This window comes from Danio rerio, chromosome 6 (assembly GCF_052040795.2).
Source record: "Danio rerio strain M-AB ecotype USA chromosome 6, GRCz13ab, whole genome shotgun sequence".
Classification (NCBI taxonomy): Eukaryota; Metazoa; Chordata; class Actinopteri; order Cypriniformes; family Danionidae; genus Danio; species Danio rerio.
In genome coordinates this window covers 60,824,644-60,846,967 of record NC_141026.1, presented here as the reverse complement: position 1 = coordinate 60,846,967, position 22,324 = coordinate 60,824,644, and the positions used below count along the sequence as shown (strand labels likewise).

The window sequence follows — 22,324 nt, the reverse complement described above, 5'->3', positions numbered from 1 at the left end:
TATTAATAATTTTATATTTTATACCCAATCATAATAACTTAATTTTAATAACTCATCTCTAATAACTGATTTCTTTTCTCTTTGTCATGATGACAGTAAATGTTATTAGACTAGATATTCTTTAAGACACTAGTATTCAGCTTAAAGTGACATTTAAAGACTTCACTAGGGTAATTAGGGTAAAGTTAGGGTAATTAGGCAAGTCATTGTATAACAGTGGTTTGTTATATATATTTGTCATTATTTCACAGAAGGACAAATCATTTTGTTGTCAACTGAGAAAATGTAAAATCAAATGTAAAAAAAAATAATAATTTAGTCAATACAAAAAACATTATAAATAAAAAATAGAAACTATATAGATAACATAACATAATCAATAACAAATAAGAAAAACAAATAATAAAGGGCGATTAATATAAATGGACATTTAATGATAAATGTATATTAAAGCAATGAAAAAATCCATAAAATAACAACAAATTAGAAATATAGCTTAATAAATAGCATAACAAATAGCAAGATAAAATAATAAAATACATAATAATTTCCTATTAATATTAAATCAAGTCAATAATACTGTATACGTCCATATTTTTCAAATAATAAATGTGTTTTAAAATAATTATAAATATCAATAAATGTCTATTAATATTAAATAGACATTTTATAATAAATGCCATATTTTTAAATAATAAATTAATATTAAAATAATGATAAATATCAATAGAATATTAACATAAATGTTTATTAATATTAAATGGACATTTCATAATAAATATAACAAAATATTCAATAATATTAAAATAATCATAAATATTAATAACATAACATAACAAAAGTATATGAATGTTAAATTGACATTTAATAATAAATATAATAAAAATTATTATTATTAAAATAATCATAAATATTAACAGCATATTAAAAACTAATGTCTATTAATATTAAATAGACATTTAATAATAAATGCCATTTTTAATAATATTAATAAATTAATGTTAAAATAATCATAAATATCAATAACAACAAATTTATATGAATGTTAAATTGACATTTAATAATAAATATAATAAAAGATTCAATTCATATTCAAATAATCATAAATATTTATAAAATAAAATAATAAATGCATATTAATTGGACATTTAATAACAAATGTAATTTTTAATATAATTAATATTAAAATAATCATAAATACCAATAGAACATTAAAATAAATGTTTATTAATATTAAATGGTCATTTAATAATATATGTCAATTTTTATAATTCATTAATATTAAAATAATAATAAATATCAATAAAATAACATATCAAATGAATATTAATATTAAATAAATATATGATAATAAATGTCATTTTTTTTATAATACAATAATATTAAATTAATCATGAATATAAATAGAATATTAAAATAAGTGGACAATTAATAATAAAATGTCAAACGTTTTATTCTGAAAGATATCTACCCCTTTAATGAGTCCTCAATAAATCAATGTTTTTTTTTTCTCAAACACTGAATGTTAGTGTACTGAATGTAAATGTGGGAGGAAGACAGGAAATAAATGTTTGAGTTCTGACCTGAATTTTCTCCACATCCTGGCAGAGCTCGTGGATCTCATTAACCAGCCGCTGATATTTCTGCTGAGGAGTTTCCTTTACGCCGCAGCCTTCAGCTAACTGCAGGACCAGAGCAGATAAATCAGGACAAACGCTGAGAGACTACAGCAAACTAAACCAATCATGATGACAAACGAGATTCACTCACCAGCTCATAGTCTCCAGACTCATAGCCCACTCGCCGATTCTTACTGATGCGGTCTGAGAAATCTGCACAAAAGCACACACAGTATCGGTATAAGTATCACTGAGATGCTATTATAGTTTATCATAAAATTTGGTTTCATTTTTCTTAATTCTTTTAATATTTGATAAACATTTCATTATTATTATTTGTGTTGTTTCATACATACATGCAGCTGATGTCAGAATTATTCACCCTCCTGTGAGTTTGTTTTTTAATTATTTCCCAAATGCTGTTTATCAGATTCAGGAAATTTTCACAGTATGTCTGATAATATTTTTTCTTCTGGAGAAAGTCTTATTTGTTTTATTTCGGCTAGAATAAAAGCAGTTTTTAAATTTTTTAAGCCCATTTTAAGATCAATATTAATAGCCCCCTTTAGCAATATTAGTTTTGGATTGTCTACAAAACAAACCACTGTTATACAATGACTTGCCTAACTTTAACCTAGTGAAGCCTTTAAATGCCACTTTAAGCTGAATACTAGTGTCTTGAAGAATATCTAGTCTAATATTATTTACTGTTATTAAAACTGTTATGATTAGAAATGTGCTGAAGAAATCTGCTCTCCGTTAAACAGAGATTGGGGAAAAATATAGAGGGTGCTAATGTCGTAATTCGCCTTCTTATCAATTAGAAATTATCAGACTGGAGGTTTTGAATATCAGAAAATAGACTTCATTCTCCATAATAAAGCCGAGAAAGAGCAGAGCAGACCTCATAGCATTCTCCTCCTGCTCCTCCTAAAGTCTCTCCTGCTCCTCCTAAAGTATCTGTGTTCTCCACACTAAAGGTGTCTCTAACTTTTAACCATTTTAGGATAGATTTTTACTCTAGGTGGTCCTGCTATTCTTGGCTCTCAGCCCACTAGCTCATGTCAACAGAGATGTTACAGGTCTATGTCAGCAAAGTATAGATGCAACTTATGCAAAGGAACTAAGCGTTTACATACATTGTTATGATAGGATAATGACTTGATAATATGTTACTCATTCTAACTTCTGACACATATAGCTTCATACAAGTATTTATCATATATAATCAGTGCTTTACATATTCAGTTATTCTACACAATCAGTCACTCAGCCTTCTCCTAGCGTTGCTCCTGTGCAGGCATCTCATCTTACACAGACATATCACTGTATTTTTAACACAGGCTGGCATGTTTGCTGCATACATTTTGAGAAGAGAAAATTAACTGCTTTACACTTAGAAAATACTTCATACAGAAAGATTAAAATCTTCTTCACTAATAATTCTGACTTCAACTGTACATTCCCCAGAATGCTGAAATGAGAATAAAAGCATAAATATCTGCTTTATAACAGAAGTGCTTGTAGACATATGCCCACTCACCCAAACCTTTAGCGCTGACGTGTTTGTCTTTAAACTTGTCATATGCGGCGTTGGGATTGACGACGATGCGCTCCACACTGTCACTGCACAGCTCCTCCTGCAGGACGAGTTATAAACCAATCACAGAATAAACACACGCATGCACACACCCACACACACACACACCACACGCATGCAGAGTTTACACGCGGCGCTGATTAAAAGGACACGCATATAGAGAGGCTGCTGATTGGCTGATTGTTAAGCCCCTCCCAGATATGGGGCTATGGCTGATTTATACGTGCGTGCTGTGATCACATGTATAATCATGATTTAATTCACTCCAACAGAAACAAAGGGAACACTTCACACTGTACAAAATATGTGTAAATTAACAGTTACCCATATTAGGTGATTCATGTTTATGAAAAGATAAAACATAAAATTAAAAATGTAAATGATAAAAATTTAAGCTTATTGCAAAACCACAACCATCTGATATTTCTAGATCATGAACTATCTTGTCTTGTATACATCTAGATATTTCTAGATCATAAACTAGCTTGTCTTGTATACATCTAGATATTTCCAGATCATGAACTATCTTGTATACATCTAGATATTTCTAGATCATAAACTAGCTTGTCTTGTATACATCTAGATATTTCTAGATCATGAACTAGCTTGTCTTGTATACATCTAGATATTTCTAGATCATGAACTATCTTGTATACATCTAGATATTTCTAGATCATAAACTATCTTGCTAACATCTAGATATTTCTAGATCATTAACTATCTTGTCTTGTTAACATCTAGATATTTCTAGATCATGAACTACCTTGTATACATCTAGATATTTCCAGATCATGAACTATCTTGTATACATCTAGATATTTCCAGATCATAAACTATCTTGTCTTGCTAACATCTAGATATTTCTAGATCATGAACTATCTTGTATACATCTAGATATTTCTAGATCATGAACTATCTTGTATACATCTAGATATTTCTAGATCATAAACTAGCTTGTTTTGTATACATCTAGATATTTCTAGATCATGAACTATCTTGTATACATCTAGATATTTCTAGATCATGAACTATCTTGTATACATCTAGATATTTCCAGATCATGAACTATCTTGTATACATCTAGATATTTCTAGATCATGAACTAGCTTGTATACATCTAGATATTTCTAGATCATGAACTATCTTGTATACATCTAGATATTTCTAGATCATAAACTAGCTTGTTTTGTATACATCTAGATATTTCTAGATCATGAACTATCTTGTATACATCTAGATATTTCTAGATCATGAACTATCTTGTATACATCTAGATATTTCCAGATCATGAACTATCTTGTATACATCTAGATATTTCTAGATCATGAACTAGCTTGTATACATCTAGATATTTCTAGATCATGAACTATCTTGTATACATCTAGATATTTCTAGATCATAAACTAGCTTGTCTTGTATACATCTAGATATTTCTAGATCATGAACTATCTTGTATACATCTATATATTTCTAGATCATAAACTAGCTTGTCTTGTATACATCTAGATATTTCTAGATCATGAACTATCTTGTATACATCTATATATTTCTAGATCATAAACTAGCTTGTCTTGTATACATCTAGATATTTCTAGATCATAAAAATCTTGTCCATCTAGATATTTAAACTATCATGTTAAATTATCTTGTGTATTAAAACACCAATAATTGTTAAACTGCAGTGATGAATTTTCAACCACAAAATTTGACAGCGCAAAGATAAACAAGAATAAACAGAAAACACCAGGTGAACCACAAAATCCGGAACCTGTTAATTAATGGATATTTTGTACAGTGTAGTTTAGGTCATAATTCACAATATTAATTACTCGCTTATAACCTGCCTATAATAATGATATGAACTGTTCATTAGCACTTGTAAAGTATGGTCTAATTCTGCATCAATAATCCTTCCAAAAACCTAAACACAACTTCTACTGTACTAACTATTAACAAGCAGCTGATTAGACGTTTAGTAAACTAGTAGTGTTAGTTAATGGTCTGTTAATATTGTGAATTGTGACCTGAACTAAAGTGTTACCGAATCATGGCTTCATGGATGAGCGTCTCTGATTTTATTACATTTATTTGATTATTTCAAAAAGAAGAGATTCGATAGAGTTAATAAGCAAGCATCATCTAAAACAGGGGTTCCCAAACGTTTCAGCCTATGACCCCCAAAATTACAATGCTCATGACCCGCCACCCCCATCCTCCATATTAAGTAGTGGCATGTTTTTATTTTTATTGTATACGAGTGCTGTAAAGGTTTCAGAAAGTTTAACCTGGTGCCATAAACTCAAAGTGTTGTGTCTTTAATATAAAGTAATCACCCCAGGGGTCACAAAAAAAAAGAAAAAAAAAAGAAAAATCGAAAGGCTGATGGCTTTTTAATTGCATGTTGTTTTTTTCAGTGTAACTATTAACTACACATTTTTTTCTTCTGTCAGTTATGGATAAAATATGGTAATTCTAATAGTTAATAGAGTAAATTTGTGCAGCAAATCAGCCTATTAGAATGCCTTCTGATGGATCATGTGACTGGAGTAATGACGCTCAAAATTCAGCTTTAAAATAACAGGACTAAATGACATTATACAATACATTCAAATAAAAAAACATATTAAGAATAGGGCTGGGCGGTGTCGAGCAGTTTGTATCATACGACTGCGATGGATGATGGCATCGTCATCATAGGCGGCAAATTAATTATTTATGTAAGTAATGAATGAATTAACTACTTGTAGCCTACTTATCCATCTACCTGACCCGCATGGTCTTCGTTTTATCCATAAACAAATCATAAATAAATAAACACAAGCTACACACAAATGACCACCTGTCAATCACTTTTTTCACAGGACTCTGGCATGAATAGGCAGACTGATCTGTGTCGGTATAATGGTGTCGACAAACTTGGTTGTTAAATGAGGTGCACAACCAACAGGAACTAACCAAATCGCCAAAATGACTAAAGTACAAGCATGAAAGCGAAAGACTGAAGCAGTTTAGTGATGCTGCGACACGTTACCTGATAGATTCAAAAGACCGAAGAGTCTACAGATAGACACAAGATTAATTAAATATCACGTTTAACAGCTTTAGTTAGACGAGATCCAGTAGTAGATCCTTGATGAACTGTCTGACGTGCACTGCTCTCTGGGATTTTGCGCTCAAAGCACCCCCTGAGACAGCTAGAGCTCAGATGCGCACATACGCTGCAGAGCATGACAGAGTGTGTGTGTGGTCACGTGATGTGCGTCTTCAGTGGTATAGTGTTGACAGAGGGCTTTTCAGAAATGCTAGGGAAAACACAGTGTGGACGTGGATTGTTTTCGTTCTAAAATGCCATTTTAACACTAAGATGTATTAGTGTAAACAGGGTCTGAGTGTGTATTTTACACAAGTGGGTTGCTGCAGCAAAGGGGCTAGAGGATCGTGATGCTGGCTCAGCATCGTGATGTCTATCGACCATCGTGATGGACGACGTCATCGACTACTGACCAAACCCCAAATTAAAAATAGTAAAAACATTTTAAATTGGTACTATTGCGTACCTGTGTAATTAAATAAATTCAGGCTTTTCCTGTTTTAAAAATGAAGAGTTTCGTTGCAAAACGAGATATATCCATTTTAAACATTTTTGGTTATTTGACATTATTATTTAAGATATCAACAGTCAAGTTCATTCACAATTTTTGTACATTAAACTATCACTTGAGCTCAGTGAAGGCCAGGAACACAATATTTTCAAAATCAAGGATATTTTTAATTTAATTTTATGTCCATAAATAGTTTATAAATAAGTCAAAAACCAAGCCAAAACGCAACATATTAATCTTAACATTGTCAAACATATTAAATTGGTTAAAAAAACAATACATCATAAATATATGAAATATTATATACAAAGATTGATCAATAATAAGAAGATTCTGAGTTAGATTTGGCCTGAATGTACACAAAATAACAGAACAGAACTCTTTTTTTTTTTTTTTGCAAAACGCTTTATATCCTCAGGCTATATTCTACTACAGTAATTCCATTAAGAGAAGCGAGTGAATCAATGTTTTGTTTGAAAAGTAAGATTAAGTTAGTTAGATAAACGACTTGTAGCTTGATACAGAAAGAATGGAGGGCGGCTCCTTTACACGCTGCTGAAAACCAAACCTGTATGATCAGAGCAGGCGGAGCCGTGGCATCCGCGACACAAGCTGGCCTTGCCCCGTCATATTTAATGAATTATTTCACTGTAATAATAATAATAGCTTATTTTTTGGTTGTTGTTGAAAAAGCAAAACCGTTTATTTTTCTCCATAACAACCTGTGCCCTTTATGTTCCCTTATAATAAATCAACAACATCAAGAATTAACGTGAGGTTTTAGGCTATAAATAATAGGTGCAACCGCATAAATAAATCTTCAGAATCTACTCAGCTACATGTAAGAAATTATTTTAAACTTACAAAGGACACTTAGAAATGTCGCCTTGCAGACAGGCATCTTGTGATGGGGAGTAGGAAAAAAGGCGCTCCTAGGTTTTCCTCTTGACATCAGCGGAGACTCGTTCCCTGCTGCATTTGTGTACTGTTGACGCAGAAGTATCTTATTCTGGTGCACTTTTGTGGCGCTTTTATACATTTTTGTGAAGTTGAAGGCTTCATCTTCTATTGCTAAATCAATGAGCAAACTCGAAGCACTTCTCCGGCGGCGACTCTCTTCCCAGGGGATGTTAAGAAACTGGGGGATATCGCGTTTTGTGAAAAAATACATTTTGTTCTCAGCCTAAAATGTACATTTTTACATGTTATTAATGGCAGCAATTCACACATAGATTAAGGTAAATCTGAACAGTAATTTCCAATAATAAAATCCAAATGTCAAAAAATGGTGTTTATCACGTTTTGCAACCAAACTCTTCAAATATTGACATAATAAATAAAGCATTTATTTCGAATGCAATTAAGAGCAATCAACCATTTCTCAGGATTAATGTTTGTTTAGTGTGTTAAACACAGATAATGTCTATTATGAAATGAAAGTACACTGTGAAGCTGAAACTTCAGTCGGCTGCACTGCATGGTCAACCATTATGGAGAAAACCGAACACACACTTCAGATTCCCAGCCTGAGAGTGTGATGAATGCAGGCGAACAGTGAACTCACACAGCATTTGGACACTTTTCTGTTTTAATTGGCTGGGACTGTCAGTCTGAAGGGCTTTTCCGCCATCGTTTACAGCACAGTTTGCCACTTACTGGACGTCTGTGCGTACAGATTTATTCATCTTACAATGACGGACACCCGGAGATGATGCCGGACCATTACAAATCACACAGATAATTTTTCCTTCTGCATTTTACACTGCAATGTTGCAGTCAAGTGTTTAAGGAGACTAGTCTGCAGTAGTGATGAAATATTGAGATTATTTGTTCATAACTGTGCATGCTCAGTGAATTCAATAAGGATACTGCGAGTTCTCTTCTAATAGAAGTTCCAGTGTAATATAGAAAAATATAGGTCAAAGACAAAATGGAGTATTGAAAATATAATTTAAGTGTAATACAGCTTTTTTTCTGAACATTTGAATGTATTTTGTTTAATTTTACCATATCTTACTCAGCAAAAGATAAATAAATTCCCAATTTATTTTATTCAGCCTCAAAAATGTCATCAAGTGTGACAATAGTTTCAATGTCAAATTTAAAACAATTTACAAAGATGCCATTTAAAAAAACTCTCTATTAGAATTTATATTTAATATTAAAATATTTTATTGATTTTAAAGATGAATTTTGAGCATCATCACTTCAGAGAGCAATATAATATGCTGATTTGCTGTTCAATAAATGTTTATTTATTATTATTACTGTTTACTTGAAGTGCTTCTTTTATCTGCACATGTAAGTCATTTTGTATAAAGGTGTCTGCTACATGAATACATTTTAATGCATTATTATTATTATCAATATTTATTAACAGCTGAGATTTATATATTCAGGATTTTTTGATGAATATAAAGATCCAAAGATCAGCATTTAAAAAACATTTTAACATACACTACACCATTCAAATGCTTGAATCATTATCTTCTTTGTTTTGGTATTACAAATCAACACGCTCATGCACTTTACACAGCAATGCTCATGTCAAGTGTTTAAGGAGACTAGTCTGCAGTAGTGATTAAATGTTGAGATCATTGCAAGTTCTCTTATAATATAAGTTCCAGTGTTAGGATAGTATAGAAAAATATAGGTCAAAGACAAAATGGGTCAAGAAAAAAACAAAAAACAAACATTGAAAATGGCGTATTGAAAATTTTTAAGTGTAATACAGATTTTTTTCCCTGATTTTTTTCCTATTGTTTAATTTTATTTCTTTGTCAGCAAAAAAAAAAAAATACTTTTCCATGCTTATTTTAGTCAGCCTCTAAAATGTGTGTTTTAATGTCAAATTTAAAACATTTTTAAAAAACTCTTTCTATTAGAATAGATCTTGAATATTAGGTTATTTTATCAAAGCTGACTTCTGAGCATCATTACTCCAGTCACACAATCCTTCAGAATGCATTTTAATATGCTGATTTGCTGTTCAATAAATGTCCATTATCTATTATTATTATTATTATTACTGTTTATTTGAAGTGCTTCTTTTATCTGCACTTGTAAGTCACTTTGAATAAAAACATCTGCCAAATGAATAAATGTGAATGCGTTATTATTATTATCATTATTTATCAACAGTTGATATTATTTTCAGGAATTTTTGATTAATATACAGATCTAATGATCAGCATTTATCTGAAATTTAAAAGAAAAACACTAACATACACTACACCATTTAAAACTTGAATCATTATCTTCTTTGTTTTGGCATTACAAAACACAAATAAACATGCTCATTTTTCTTCTGCATTTTTCAGACATTTTAATGTTCCTGTCAAGTGTTTAAGGAGACTTGTCTGCAGTAGTGATGAAATATTGAGATTATTTGTTCATAACTGGAAGATTTAATAAGTATACTGCGAGTTCTCTTCTAATATAAGTTCAGTGTTAGTATAATATAAAAATATTTAGGTCAAAATGCAGGCTCTGGGTGACAAAACTGTAACACAGCTTTATTTTCTGCACATATGAATGTGTCCTACTTAATTTTACTCCTTTCTAAGCTAAGAAAATAATGTTTTTAAAGTCATAAAATGTTTTAAAATGTCATAAAGTGTAGCAATAATTTCTGTCAAATAACTTATTATTTTAAATTTAGTCTTGCTATTTTTTAAATTTGTTTTATTTATTTTTATATTCTTTTCATGATTTGTAGTTTATTGATTTACTTATTTGCAGATAATACAGAACTGCAGAGAATAATACAGACAACAAGATGTTAAAGGGAAAATAAAAATAATTGTATGTGTATTAAGTAATAAATATAAATACATTTGACCATATATTTTTAAAATAAAATCAATTGATGTAATTTACAGATGGTACTAAATCTCGATACATTGTTATCCAAATATCAAATGACACATATATCGTGATCAGTGCTTAATTTGTGAATTTTGAGATCGGAGTAATGGATCCAGCATGTTACCCGAGGATGTAGACGGGGCATTGGATGGCAGAGGGGTGTCACGGATGAGAAAGGGAAAAGGGTTGGGGAGTCATGGAAGAAAGTGAATGTGAACAGCGGATGGGGGAGGAGGACAAGGAGGAGGGAAATCCGTAAAATGAGGTCCTCAGATTTCAGAGGCACAAATTAAGCCCTGATCATGATATAATATTTGTCATATTGCCCAATGCCGATGCTGAAATTATATATTGTGCAGCCCGACCAGAATGAGAGTTAGGGTTGTAACAATATACCAGTATGACGGTCTACCACGATTTGAACGTGCACGATTATCATACCATGAACAATTGCATATCAACGGTTTTAACCCTTAAAGACCGAGACAGCCGCCCGCGGCTAAAAATAAGTATTGCTCTTAAATGTTTAATAACTTTTGATTTGCTGATCCGATTCATACAATTCAAAGATTGGCATAAAGAAGGGAATCCCAGCTTTCCAGTGCTGTATCACATAACATTCACGGACTTTCAGAGGCTCCGGAATCAGTGCGGTTACGTCATCAAAATTTGACAACGCTGATTTGACAAAGAAACGCTCGTCACTGTGTCTCCGGACAAATCAGACATGATACATTGATGCATTGTCCCTCCTCCATGCCGAGATTGGTTCAAACTCGCTATATCACAACCAATAAGCATAGGTTTCGCTTTTGTTTGTGGACCAACAACGAGCTTTTTGAACAACACGGAATGAGAGATAGGCATACATTTATGCGCGGCTAAATAAAACGCAAAAAAAAAAAGTTTTGCATGAAATAATTCTCATACTAAGTACTTTTGCATGCACAGCAGCACAGAAACATGACAAAACAGTGACACAACAAAGATGAACTGCTGCTCTTGCTGTTTTCAAAAGACGCAAATGAAGATGCAGCTGTTTGTCTGCATTGCAGACAACCATATCCAAATCCATATCCACAGACAACCATATCCATGCTGGCACATAAAACCTAAGGATGTTCCATATTGAATCTAGTTTCGTTATGTAACTATTTATAGAATAGTAAATATTTATATCTATTTTTTACTGAGGATTTGCACCATGTTTATTTGGACTTTATTTGGACTTTGACACATTATTTATTATTTTCTTATGTTTTTATTTGTTCATTGTAAGTGGTGGTGTTTATAGTAACTAAAAATATATTATTTGGAAAAAGTCAAATTTGCTTCACTGTTCTATTATTTTGTAACATTTGTAACATACCGTATACCGCGAAACCGTCAAACCGTGGTATTGTTTTAGACAATTATCATACCGTAAAAAATTCAGGTTCTGTTACAACCCTAATGAGAGTATAGTTCTAGCTTTATCACTCTAGAAAATAACAACTTTTTAGTTTTAGTCAGTCTTAATACAGGATACAACTATGGAAAAGTCAAGCTGTAAATAGAAACATTTCTAAAACACTTCAGTAATTTTTAAGCGGGATGCTAACGTTCTAATCTGATTCAATGATCTATTCTAAGCTAAGCTACAAGTGCTAGACTAGGGGCTTTATCAGTCTAGAAAATAACAACTTTTCATTTTTTATTGATATTAGTACACATTAGTACCTACAGAAAAGTCTAGCTGTAAAGAGAGAAATGATCAAAGTTCTTTGGTCATTTTGAGCGAGATGCTAATGGTCTAATCCAATTCAATGATCTATGCTAAGCTAAAAGTGCTAGACCAGGGGCCTCATGTACGAAGACTTGCGTGGAAATCTTACTAAAACATTGCGTACGCACAAAGCTGTAAATGTGCGTACGCAGAAAAAAATTCAGATGTATGAAACACTGCGTACACCGAATCTCACGCATATTCTTTTGTACATCTGAATGAAGGTGAAATTGAGCGCAACATGCACGAGCACAAAACCCCTCCCTGCCTCCTCCCCCGTATGAATATGCTAATGACTATGCTAATGAAAAAACCCAACGAAAAAGCAACAGCAAAAGCAAACAAGAAGAGAAACTTTGAACAGAATGTGAATTGGAGGTGCTGCTTTCGGAGGTAGACCGAAGAAAATCGGTGTTATTTGCAAGTTTGTCCTCAGGAATTAACAACAAAAGAAAATAATTAGTGGGAGAGTTTAGCTGATGCGGTTAACACAGTTGGGTCTGAACATCGCACTGAGTGAATTAAAAAAAAGAAATAGTGTGGTTTATATCTGTAAAATGTTGCAATACCCTTTGCAGTCTCAGTAGCGCACCTCGAAAGACGCATGTGATCATGTATTGACACGTTCGAGCATGAACTCGGCTCGAATCCAGCGTCTGATGAACTCTTTCTTCTTTTTTTCCCCGCTACATATCAGATTTTGCCCACTATTTATCACGAGAAAGACAAGTAGGAATCATCAATAAGTTTGTGCATCATATTTTATTTGCACATTTATTGAATGGAAATGTTTCTGATTCACGCATGCAAATTCATCTTCAGATAGTGTCTTTATAGCAATGTGCGTGCAGTAGATCGCTCAGATTACATTGGGGAAACAGGCGACTGCTGCAAATTGCGCTTTAATGTTTAGCTGGTCAACTGTACGGTATGGAAACCTTATATACCTGCTGAACCCGTCTCATACAGCTGCCATTGCAAGGCTCAGACACTTTGTAGAGAGGAATTTAACACAACTGCCTCTAGGAGTCGCCAATGGAAATAAAACAGACACGCACAAAAAATGTGCGTATGCCAGCCAGAAAGCTGCCGTGAAGCTGCGCACATTCCCACGTTCAGTTCATTGTTAGTAAATCCAAACGTGAGCGATTCTGAGCGTGAAACCTGGCGTACGCAAAGTTTTTGTGCGTACGCAGCGTTGATACATGAGGCCCCTGGAGCTTTATCAGTCTTGAAAATTACTTTTATTTTCCGTCTTAGTCTTAGTAGAGGATGTAGAACAGTCAAGCTTTAAATAGAGAAATGATCAAAATTTTGGTCATTTTTTAGGGAGATGCTAACGATCTAATCTGATTCAATGAACTATGCTAAGCTAAGCTAAAAGTGCTAGACCAGGGCCTTTAACGGTCGAGAAAATAACAACTTTTCATTTATTACTGATATTAGTACACATGTACCTACAGAAAAGTCTAGCTTTAAATAGAGAAATTTACATAGTTTTTCCATCATTTTTGAGTGAGATGCTAATGGTCTAATCCAATTCAATGATTTATGCTAAGCTAAGCTGAAAGTACTAGACAAGGAGCTTTATCAGGCTAGAAAATACCTTTTAATTTTCCGTCTGTTTTAGTACAAGATGCAACCATGGAAGAGTCAAGCTTTAAATAGAAAAAATTATAAAACAGTTCAGTAATTTTTAAACAGGATTCTAATGATGTAATCAGAATCAATGATCTATGCTAAGATAAGCTATAAGTGTTAGACCAGGGGCTTTATCGGTCTAGAAAACTTTTCATTTTCTATTAATATTAGTACACATTAGTACCTACAGAAAAGTCTAGCTTTAAATAGAGGAATTATCAAAACTTTTTGGTAACTTTTAAGGAAGATGCTAACGGTCTAATCTAATTCAAATAACTATGCTAAGCTGCAAGTGCTAGACCAGGAGTTTTATCAGCCTTTTCATTTCCCGTCGGTCTTAGTACACGATGTAACTACAGAAGAAAGAGTCAACCTTTAAATAGAGAAATGATCAAAACTCTTTGGTCATTTTTGAGCGACATGCTAATGGTCTAATACGATTCAATGAACTATGCTAAGTTAAAAGTGCTAGACCAGGAGCTTTCTAGAAAATAATGTTTAATTTTCTATCAGTTTTAGTACAGGATGTAACTACAGAAGAGTTAAGCTTAAGTAGAAACATATTCAAAACTCTGGCAATTTTTTGAGTGAGATGCTAATGGTCTAATTCGATTCAATGATCTATGCTAAGCTAAGATAAAAGTGCTAGACCAAGATCGGTTAAATTGGTTCAAAAAATAGTTAAACTCCACTATTTGACTCTAGAGAAGTGAAAAATTTGACTATTTCTATTCTATAAGGCATCCTGGACTGAAAGCTTAGTTTAATTATTTTAAGTCTGATGAGAAACATTGTTTGACAAACTGAAAAACAAACTCAAATTGTGTATGAATGTTTTTTTTTTTAGTTCTTTAATGTGCTTTAAGCAAGCATTTTTGATAAACTTCCGGTTAAAGGTTAATGTGACTATTTCCAATTTCATATTTCCTATTACAGCATTGATAATGTATAATTAATTAAATTGAAATCAGTTAAATAGACTTAAGCATTTATTTAGTTGCAGAAGCGTATAACGAGATGAGTATTTAAACACAAGAGCCGTCAGTAGCAGCAGACGAGTGCAGAAACTCCATTAAAAATACTGGGGTAAAGTAAATATCCATATTTTAAAGGCATGATGCTGAACAATGTCATTTAATGCAGTGCTTCTTGTCTGGCCTGACACCCACATTATATTGAATCCCAATCAGGCAGTGAAGATCACTGAGTTTTTTAAGAAATCAGATCTTAAACGCTGAAAAAAAATGGCAGTTCACTGGAATTGCTTGAGCAGGGTTACTAAAGATGAAAAGTCCCGGTGCATATACCACATTGGTTATTTAGTAAAACACTGTTCGACCGGTCGGGTAGGAGAGCTGTAAAATTAGTCTATTTCCAAAAATAAAAAGTGAAGTGTTCCTTTAATTCAAGAGAGGAGAAGCATTAGTCCAGACATGCGTGTGTGTGTGTGTGTGTGTGTGTGTGTGTGTTTGTGTGGAGCTCACAGACGTGCATGCACAAATCACTGAGTTTTAGAGGAGTTACTGTGTGTTAAAGGGGAATCAGAAACTCTTACCAGCTCCTTGGGTCCCCAAAGACAGTTAGAGCAAAAGAGAAAGAGAAAAACAGAAGAGAGTGAGGAGGAGGAGGAGAAGACAGGCAGACAGAGGGATATTAATGTAGTTATTATTATCATATGACATCCACATCAAGAGCTGGAGGGAGAGCAGAACACAGCGCAGCGTTGTGAGTATCACTGCTTTTATTGTTGATTTCATCAAAGGCTGTTAATTAGAGCCATAGGGTGGGGGGTGGGGGGTGGGGTTATACAGCTGATCCTGAATGGAGACACACTCACAGGCCTGGATTTACTACATCTGATCATCTTATGGACACATAAATACTTATAGACGACTATTGTGATTAGTGGAGGCTTTGCGCAACAGAACCCTAACATACAGATCCGGAACCATCAAGCAGGATTAGCTGGATATTTAGTTAAAGGAATAGTTCACATGAAAATGTTAATATACTTACTATTTATGGTTAAGGTTATTAACACAAACATTTATATGTATGCATATGTGTGTGTGTATGTGTATTTTATTCACACACATATATATATATATATATATATATATATATATATATATATATATATATATATATATATATATATATATATATATATATATATATTTTATTCACACACACACACATGTGAGGAAAGTAGTTCCTCATACAAAAATATTTTGAGACTCTCTGTGTTTGATTTTCTTTTTTAAACATACGATTATCCCATCAAACTGTTGTATAAACGCAATATCACACTTGTAGCATTGCAATATGGCTGTATATCATCACCCCTTTTTTCCAACACATTTCTAAACATAATGGTGTTAATAACTCATCTCTAATTTTAAAAGTTTATTTTATCTTTGTCATGATGACAGTAAATAATATTAGACTAGATATTCTTCAAGACACCTCTATACAGCTTAAAGTGACACTTAAAGGCTTAACTAGGGTAATTAGGTTAACTAGGCAAGTTAAGATAATTAGGCAAGTCATTGTATAATGATGCTTTGTTCTGTAGACTATCGAAAAAATATATAGCTTAAAGGAGCTAATAATTTTGTCCTTAAAATGTTGTTTAAAAAATTAAAAACTGCTTTTATTCTAGCTGAAATAAAACAAATAAGACTTTGTCCAGAAGAAAAAAATATTATCAGACATACTGTGAAAATTTCCTGAATCTGGTAAACATCATTTGGGAAATATTAAAAAAAAAAAGAAGAAAAAAAAAAATAAAGGGGGCGAATAATTCTGACTTCAACTATAGGTAATCAATAGACTACATAGTAAAACACTTTTAAACATAAAATCCTCTGATTTTAGCTAATATTATTTATACTAATTATTTTAGATGATTTATACTTTTTTAACATCTGTGGTACCAACAATGCCTGACTGTACTGGTTTGGTTTTGCCTATATCCAGAGTTTGTTAATCCTCCATCATGGAACAGGCTCTGGGTTTATGCGTGTCGCTCATGTGTAACAAATATCAGTGGTGCTTTTCTGAGGTGAATCTACAGCTCGGGACATAGATTCTATCACTTCAGGAGGAAGAGGAAGAAAAAGGAGGATGAGAGAAGTGATGAACAGCTAGAGTTACATACATATTCAGCAGAAAAGGAGAGAGGAAGGGCTGCACCATTCATCAAACTAAACAACAGAATCATCACACTGTTTAGTGCAATTATAATAATGCAAATGCTGCAATTTCACTGACGTTTCAGAGTAAGTACTGCTCCTATTGTGTGCATTTTGGAACAAATACTTTTAACTTTTCAATATATTCCCAAAAAAGTAGAACAAATTAGATTCATTACATTAAATATTAGTGCTGTAATATTTCAGTTGTACAGTAAAATGCAATATTTTATAATTGTTTGACATTAAATGCATTTGTATTTAATATTTTAATTTAATATAATACTTTAATATTATTTAAAAAAAATTCAATTAATAAATTATATTTACAAATAAAATAATATAATACAATATTTTTACATTTAATTTGATACTTATTTTATTTTACTCAAGTCATATTTTATATTAATAACAGGTTAAAATTTGATCGAAAAATCACAAATAAAAAATAATACAAATGTTTTATTCATATTTATGTTTTATTTTCATACTGATAAATATAATCAAAATAACTTTGGTCTTGTATCTTTACAAATAAGCACTTAATGCTTCTTAAATATTACATTTTATCTTAATAAATTATTTTCTGATTTGTTTTCTCACTAATTTGTGCAGCCCTAAAGGGGAATTAGGAATGCACACAATTCTATACATCTATTTATATTAAATTAGCAAGGAAAATAAGTCAAATGATCACAATTTCTTCCCGCAAAAAATACATTTCAACAGCTAAACATCTGTCCAAATGCTTAATATTTCAACATACAAACATAATTATGTTTACAATTAAAAACTAGCAACCCTGAATACAATTCATTTCATGTTTAAACTTAATAAAGGACTGTAAATCCAGTCACTGATTCACTGAGATTATTCATCATAATTAGGTCTAGCAGGATTCAACCTGTTTATACCTTTATATACTCAACTACACACACACACACACACACACACACACACACACACACACACACACACACACACACACACACACACACACACACACACACACACACACACACACACACACACAGGCAAAACTAGCAATATAAGAACCTGTTTCTAGCTCAGATAAATCCAACAACAGTCTACTGCTAATTCAGCAACTGCCCTGACTAGAAAACAGCTGAAAGGCAGGAAGATTTCAACCCATGCAGTTACTTTGTTAGAAAACATTGACGTCTTACTTGCACAAACTAGCATCCAGAACAGTGATGGTGGGTTAGTGAATGAGGAGGGAGAGTATAATTAGCTCAAATGTGAACTACACCCACACAGAAACACACACATACGCAAGCACACACAGATACTCACAGACTCAAACTGCGCCTGATCATCCTCCGGCAGGTCACTCGTCTCGTAAACATCAGGCTCGTTGGAGGCCTGGAAGGAGGAAATGATGTCACCATATTAATGTTGTGTCAATAATGTGCATGTATGCATATTTAAATAGAGCTACGTGAAAAATTAGGAGACCACTTAAAAATCCTCAGTTTCTCTACACTCATGATTTACAGTTACACTGTACAAAATGCTGAGTTCCACATAACGGATTTATGTTGAGACGATTTATGTTAACTTATTAGTTTTTACAAATTTAAGTGGATTAAACATAAGATAATTAAGTTGCCCCCCCCCCCCTCCCAAAAAAAACTCAAGAATTGTGTCATTTCAGCTCATTTTAAATAAGTAGTTTGAACAAACAGCAAACATCATTATTTAAGTGTATAAATTTGAGACTTTTGTGTTGTATGTGCTGATGACATTTCTTTCAAACTTAAAATAAAATGTTGTCTATTAGAGCTTTTTTTTTCACAGCTAGAAGGTCGCTGGTTCGAGCTTTGGCTCAGTAAGAATTTCTGTGTGAAGGTTGTATGTTCTCTCTGTGTTGGCGTTGGGTTTCCTCCACAAGTCCAAAGACATGTGGTAAAGGTGATTTGGGTAGGCTAAATTGTCCGTAGTGTATGAGTATGTGAGAATAAGAGTGTATGGGTGTTTCTCAGTAATGGGTTGGGGCTGAAAGAGCATCCGCTGGGTAAAACATGTGCTGGATAAGTTGGCGGTTCATTCTGCAGTGGCAACTCCAGATTAATAAAGGGACTAATCCAAAAATAAAACAAATGAATGAATGTAATAAAAAAAATTCTTGTTGTCAGAGGCATATATATATATATAAATAAGAGCAATTCCGTGCAAATGTCAACCTTGCCATGAAAAAAAATTACGTTTTTACCAAAATACGGAAACCATTTCTGCGTTTTTTTGTGTAAGCAAGTATTTTACAGTACTTTAAAAATACTCAAAAATGCATCTGTCAATGTTTTCAAACTATTCTATTTGATTTACCAAAGTCATACAAATGGTAATTTCACATGCGTCACATCCATAACAGAGAGATGTCACATCCATAACGACACTTTTTCCTCAGAAATGTGAAAATATAAAATGAAATAAAACCAATCATTTTTGTTTTATAGAGAGCCGACTCTAATCCTTTTGATTCGCATTATTTCTTTTGGGTTGGGCAGTTTAATTCACATAATTTCTACAAAGTGTGTTGTATACTGTAAACTCGCAGACTTTGTTTGTCACATCCATAACACATTCTTATTTTCCTCATTTAAAGTAAAAAACACGTTTACAGATTGATATTTTTCTGCTCCCATAACTCTGTGGCTAGTTGCTCTAGAAAATATAATAAATTTTTTTAATATAATGTTAACATATACTTTCTCTGTCAATTTATATGTTGAGTTTTTACTGCAAATGTCACATCCATAACGCTGGAATTGCTCATATATATATGTGAGCAATTCCAGCGTTATATATATATATATATATATATATATATATATATATATATATATATATTTTTTTTTTTTTTTTTTTTTAGACACAATAACATCTTTTTTATGTTCAGAAGAGTTTAACAAATCAACATTTGCTGGAATAGCCCTGATTTTCACTCACAACAAACGAAAACACTCATTATCCTCAACAATTGTCATCTAGTGAAATAACAATGCTAAATTACAATAGGTTTATTTGAAACTTTCTCATATTTTTAACTAAACTAAATAAATTAAATATTAAAATCTTTCTCAAGCCCATATGACAGCGTTAAAGATGTTTACTTAAAAACGATTCTTAAAAATATAACGCTAAAACACGAGATTACTAAAATAAAAACACGGATGGAACTTTTAAAGATGAAGAGAACCAAATGTAAACATCCACACCACCACTGAAAACCAGACATGGCTGATCAATATTGAATGGTGGTCATGCTCTAGTAAACAACACAAACAGACACAAAACATAACATAGAGGTAAATTTGGTTTTATATTGGGATATTAAGACATTCTACTTATAATATAATTTCAGAAAAGTATTCCTTGCAAATTCTAAATAGAGAAATCACATTAGCAGCCAATGACTATTAAAGTACAGCATTGTTTAAAGTGAATTAGACAGTGTTCATGTTGTTTAGAAGTCATACTTGCATGCTAATTCAGACTCAATATTCAAAGTAACATGGCAAACAATATAGAGACTGCTAAATGAACAAATGTGCGAATATAAAACCAAATTTACCTCTATAACAAGCAACCAAAAGCCCTGCAATAACAGGAGATATTACAATAACGTCATTTTATTCCAGCAGTTAGTCCTCGATCTGGCCAACGCCCTTAACACACACATATATTTCTTATATTCATGCATGCAAAATACAACTGTGCAGATTACTCTTCACACAACATGCAGACGACAGAGCAGAAAAGCAGTCATTTATTTATTAAACAGCCGGTATTTATAAGTTCTGTCAGTTATGTGGAGTATCAGACATGAGCCGTTACATGAAATAACTCCGGGTCTCAAATCAGTTGATTAGTTTAATACCCTCCCGCATGTTTTATTCACTCATAACTCTTCATTAGTCCGTAAATATGTTTTGTTTTGTATAAATAAGTGTTCCGCTATCAGCCGCTCAGCCCGTTAGCCTGGAGGCTAATGCTAACCCTGAGGTCTGTTATTGTGGTGATGGACTGAATAAAACACTTACGATGCCCGGCAGGTTCGCGTACTTCGGGTCGGCCATTGTTGCAGCACGCTGGAGACAAGTAATTTAATATAAATACCTATTAATAAGTTGCTTTACTGTAGATATAAATGAGATATAAACGCTGGATGAAGCGGATGACGCTGACACAGGCCGCCTGCTTCCACAATGACAGATGTGACGTCATTCAAAAACAAAATCTCGCACGGTCTCGCGAGAACGGCAGGGGTGAGGTTTATTATGATACCCTAATCAGATATTAAAAAATACATAATTAATTATATAGTAATAGAAAACCATATCAAAATATTACATAGATATTATCCATGCAATGATTTTATTAGTAGGTTTAAGGAAGGATTTTCACCCTTTTAGTACAATTTTTCATTTATTTTTCATTTGCAGTTACACTAAACTCTTTTTGTCCCAAGTAGTAGTAGTATAAACGTATCAGTATAACTTAGGAATTGATTTATTTGTGGATAACTAAATAACTAAAATCCTTACAATATGACGGATGTTTACTGTGTGATGACCGTAATGGCCTTAAAACCGCAGCAGGCACAGGACATCAACATGACGTCAGATTGACGTTGTACCCTAACGTCATGGGGACGTTTGTTTTGAAATGAAAATAGGGTTGACATCAGAACTCAGCGTCAGGCTGACGTCAATGTCCAACATCCAACCTAAAATCAACCAAATATCAACATCTAATGATGTTACAGCTTGACGTTTTTTTTTGGATGTCATCGTTACGGCACTTATCAGATGTTGGATTTTGGTTGCCATACCTAATGAATAAATATCAGTATTTGATGTCAATTTGACGCTGGTTTAAGATGTTGGCTTGACGTTACAACCTAAATCTAACCTAATATTAACGTCTGACGTTGTGTGTTTGCAAGGCAATAACTAAATGCACTACAGAATGTTACGTTTACACACACATCCACAAATTACATGCAAACGCAT

At 32.6% G+C, this 22,324-nt stretch overlaps 2 protein-coding genes across 3 annotated transcripts in view; one reads left to right on the top strand and one right to left on the bottom strand.

The window, feature by feature from the left end:
• The window catches only part of dctn2 (dynactin 2 (p50)), a 32,731-nt gene extending 11,212 nt beyond the window's left edge, over positions 1-21,519 (bottom strand). The window contains 6 exon segments of one of the 2 annotated variants that reach the window (NM_201166.1): positions 1,584-1,682; positions 1,771-1,832; positions 3,163-3,259; positions 15,650-15,655; positions 18,603-18,671; positions 21,353-21,507. In NM_201166.1, coding sequence (NP_957460.1) covers positions 1,584-1,682; positions 1,771-1,832; positions 3,163-3,259; positions 15,650-15,655; positions 18,603-18,671; positions 21,353-21,388 — 369 coding nt within the window. In that variant the 5' untranslated portion in view covers positions 21,389-21,507. 2 annotated transcript variants of the gene reach the window in all.
• LOC147843705 (uncharacterized) overlaps positions 1-22,324 on the top strand; it is a 999,056-nt gene that overhangs the window by 105,927 nt on the left and 870,805 nt on the right. The gene's annotated exons all lie outside the window — the stretch shown is intronic.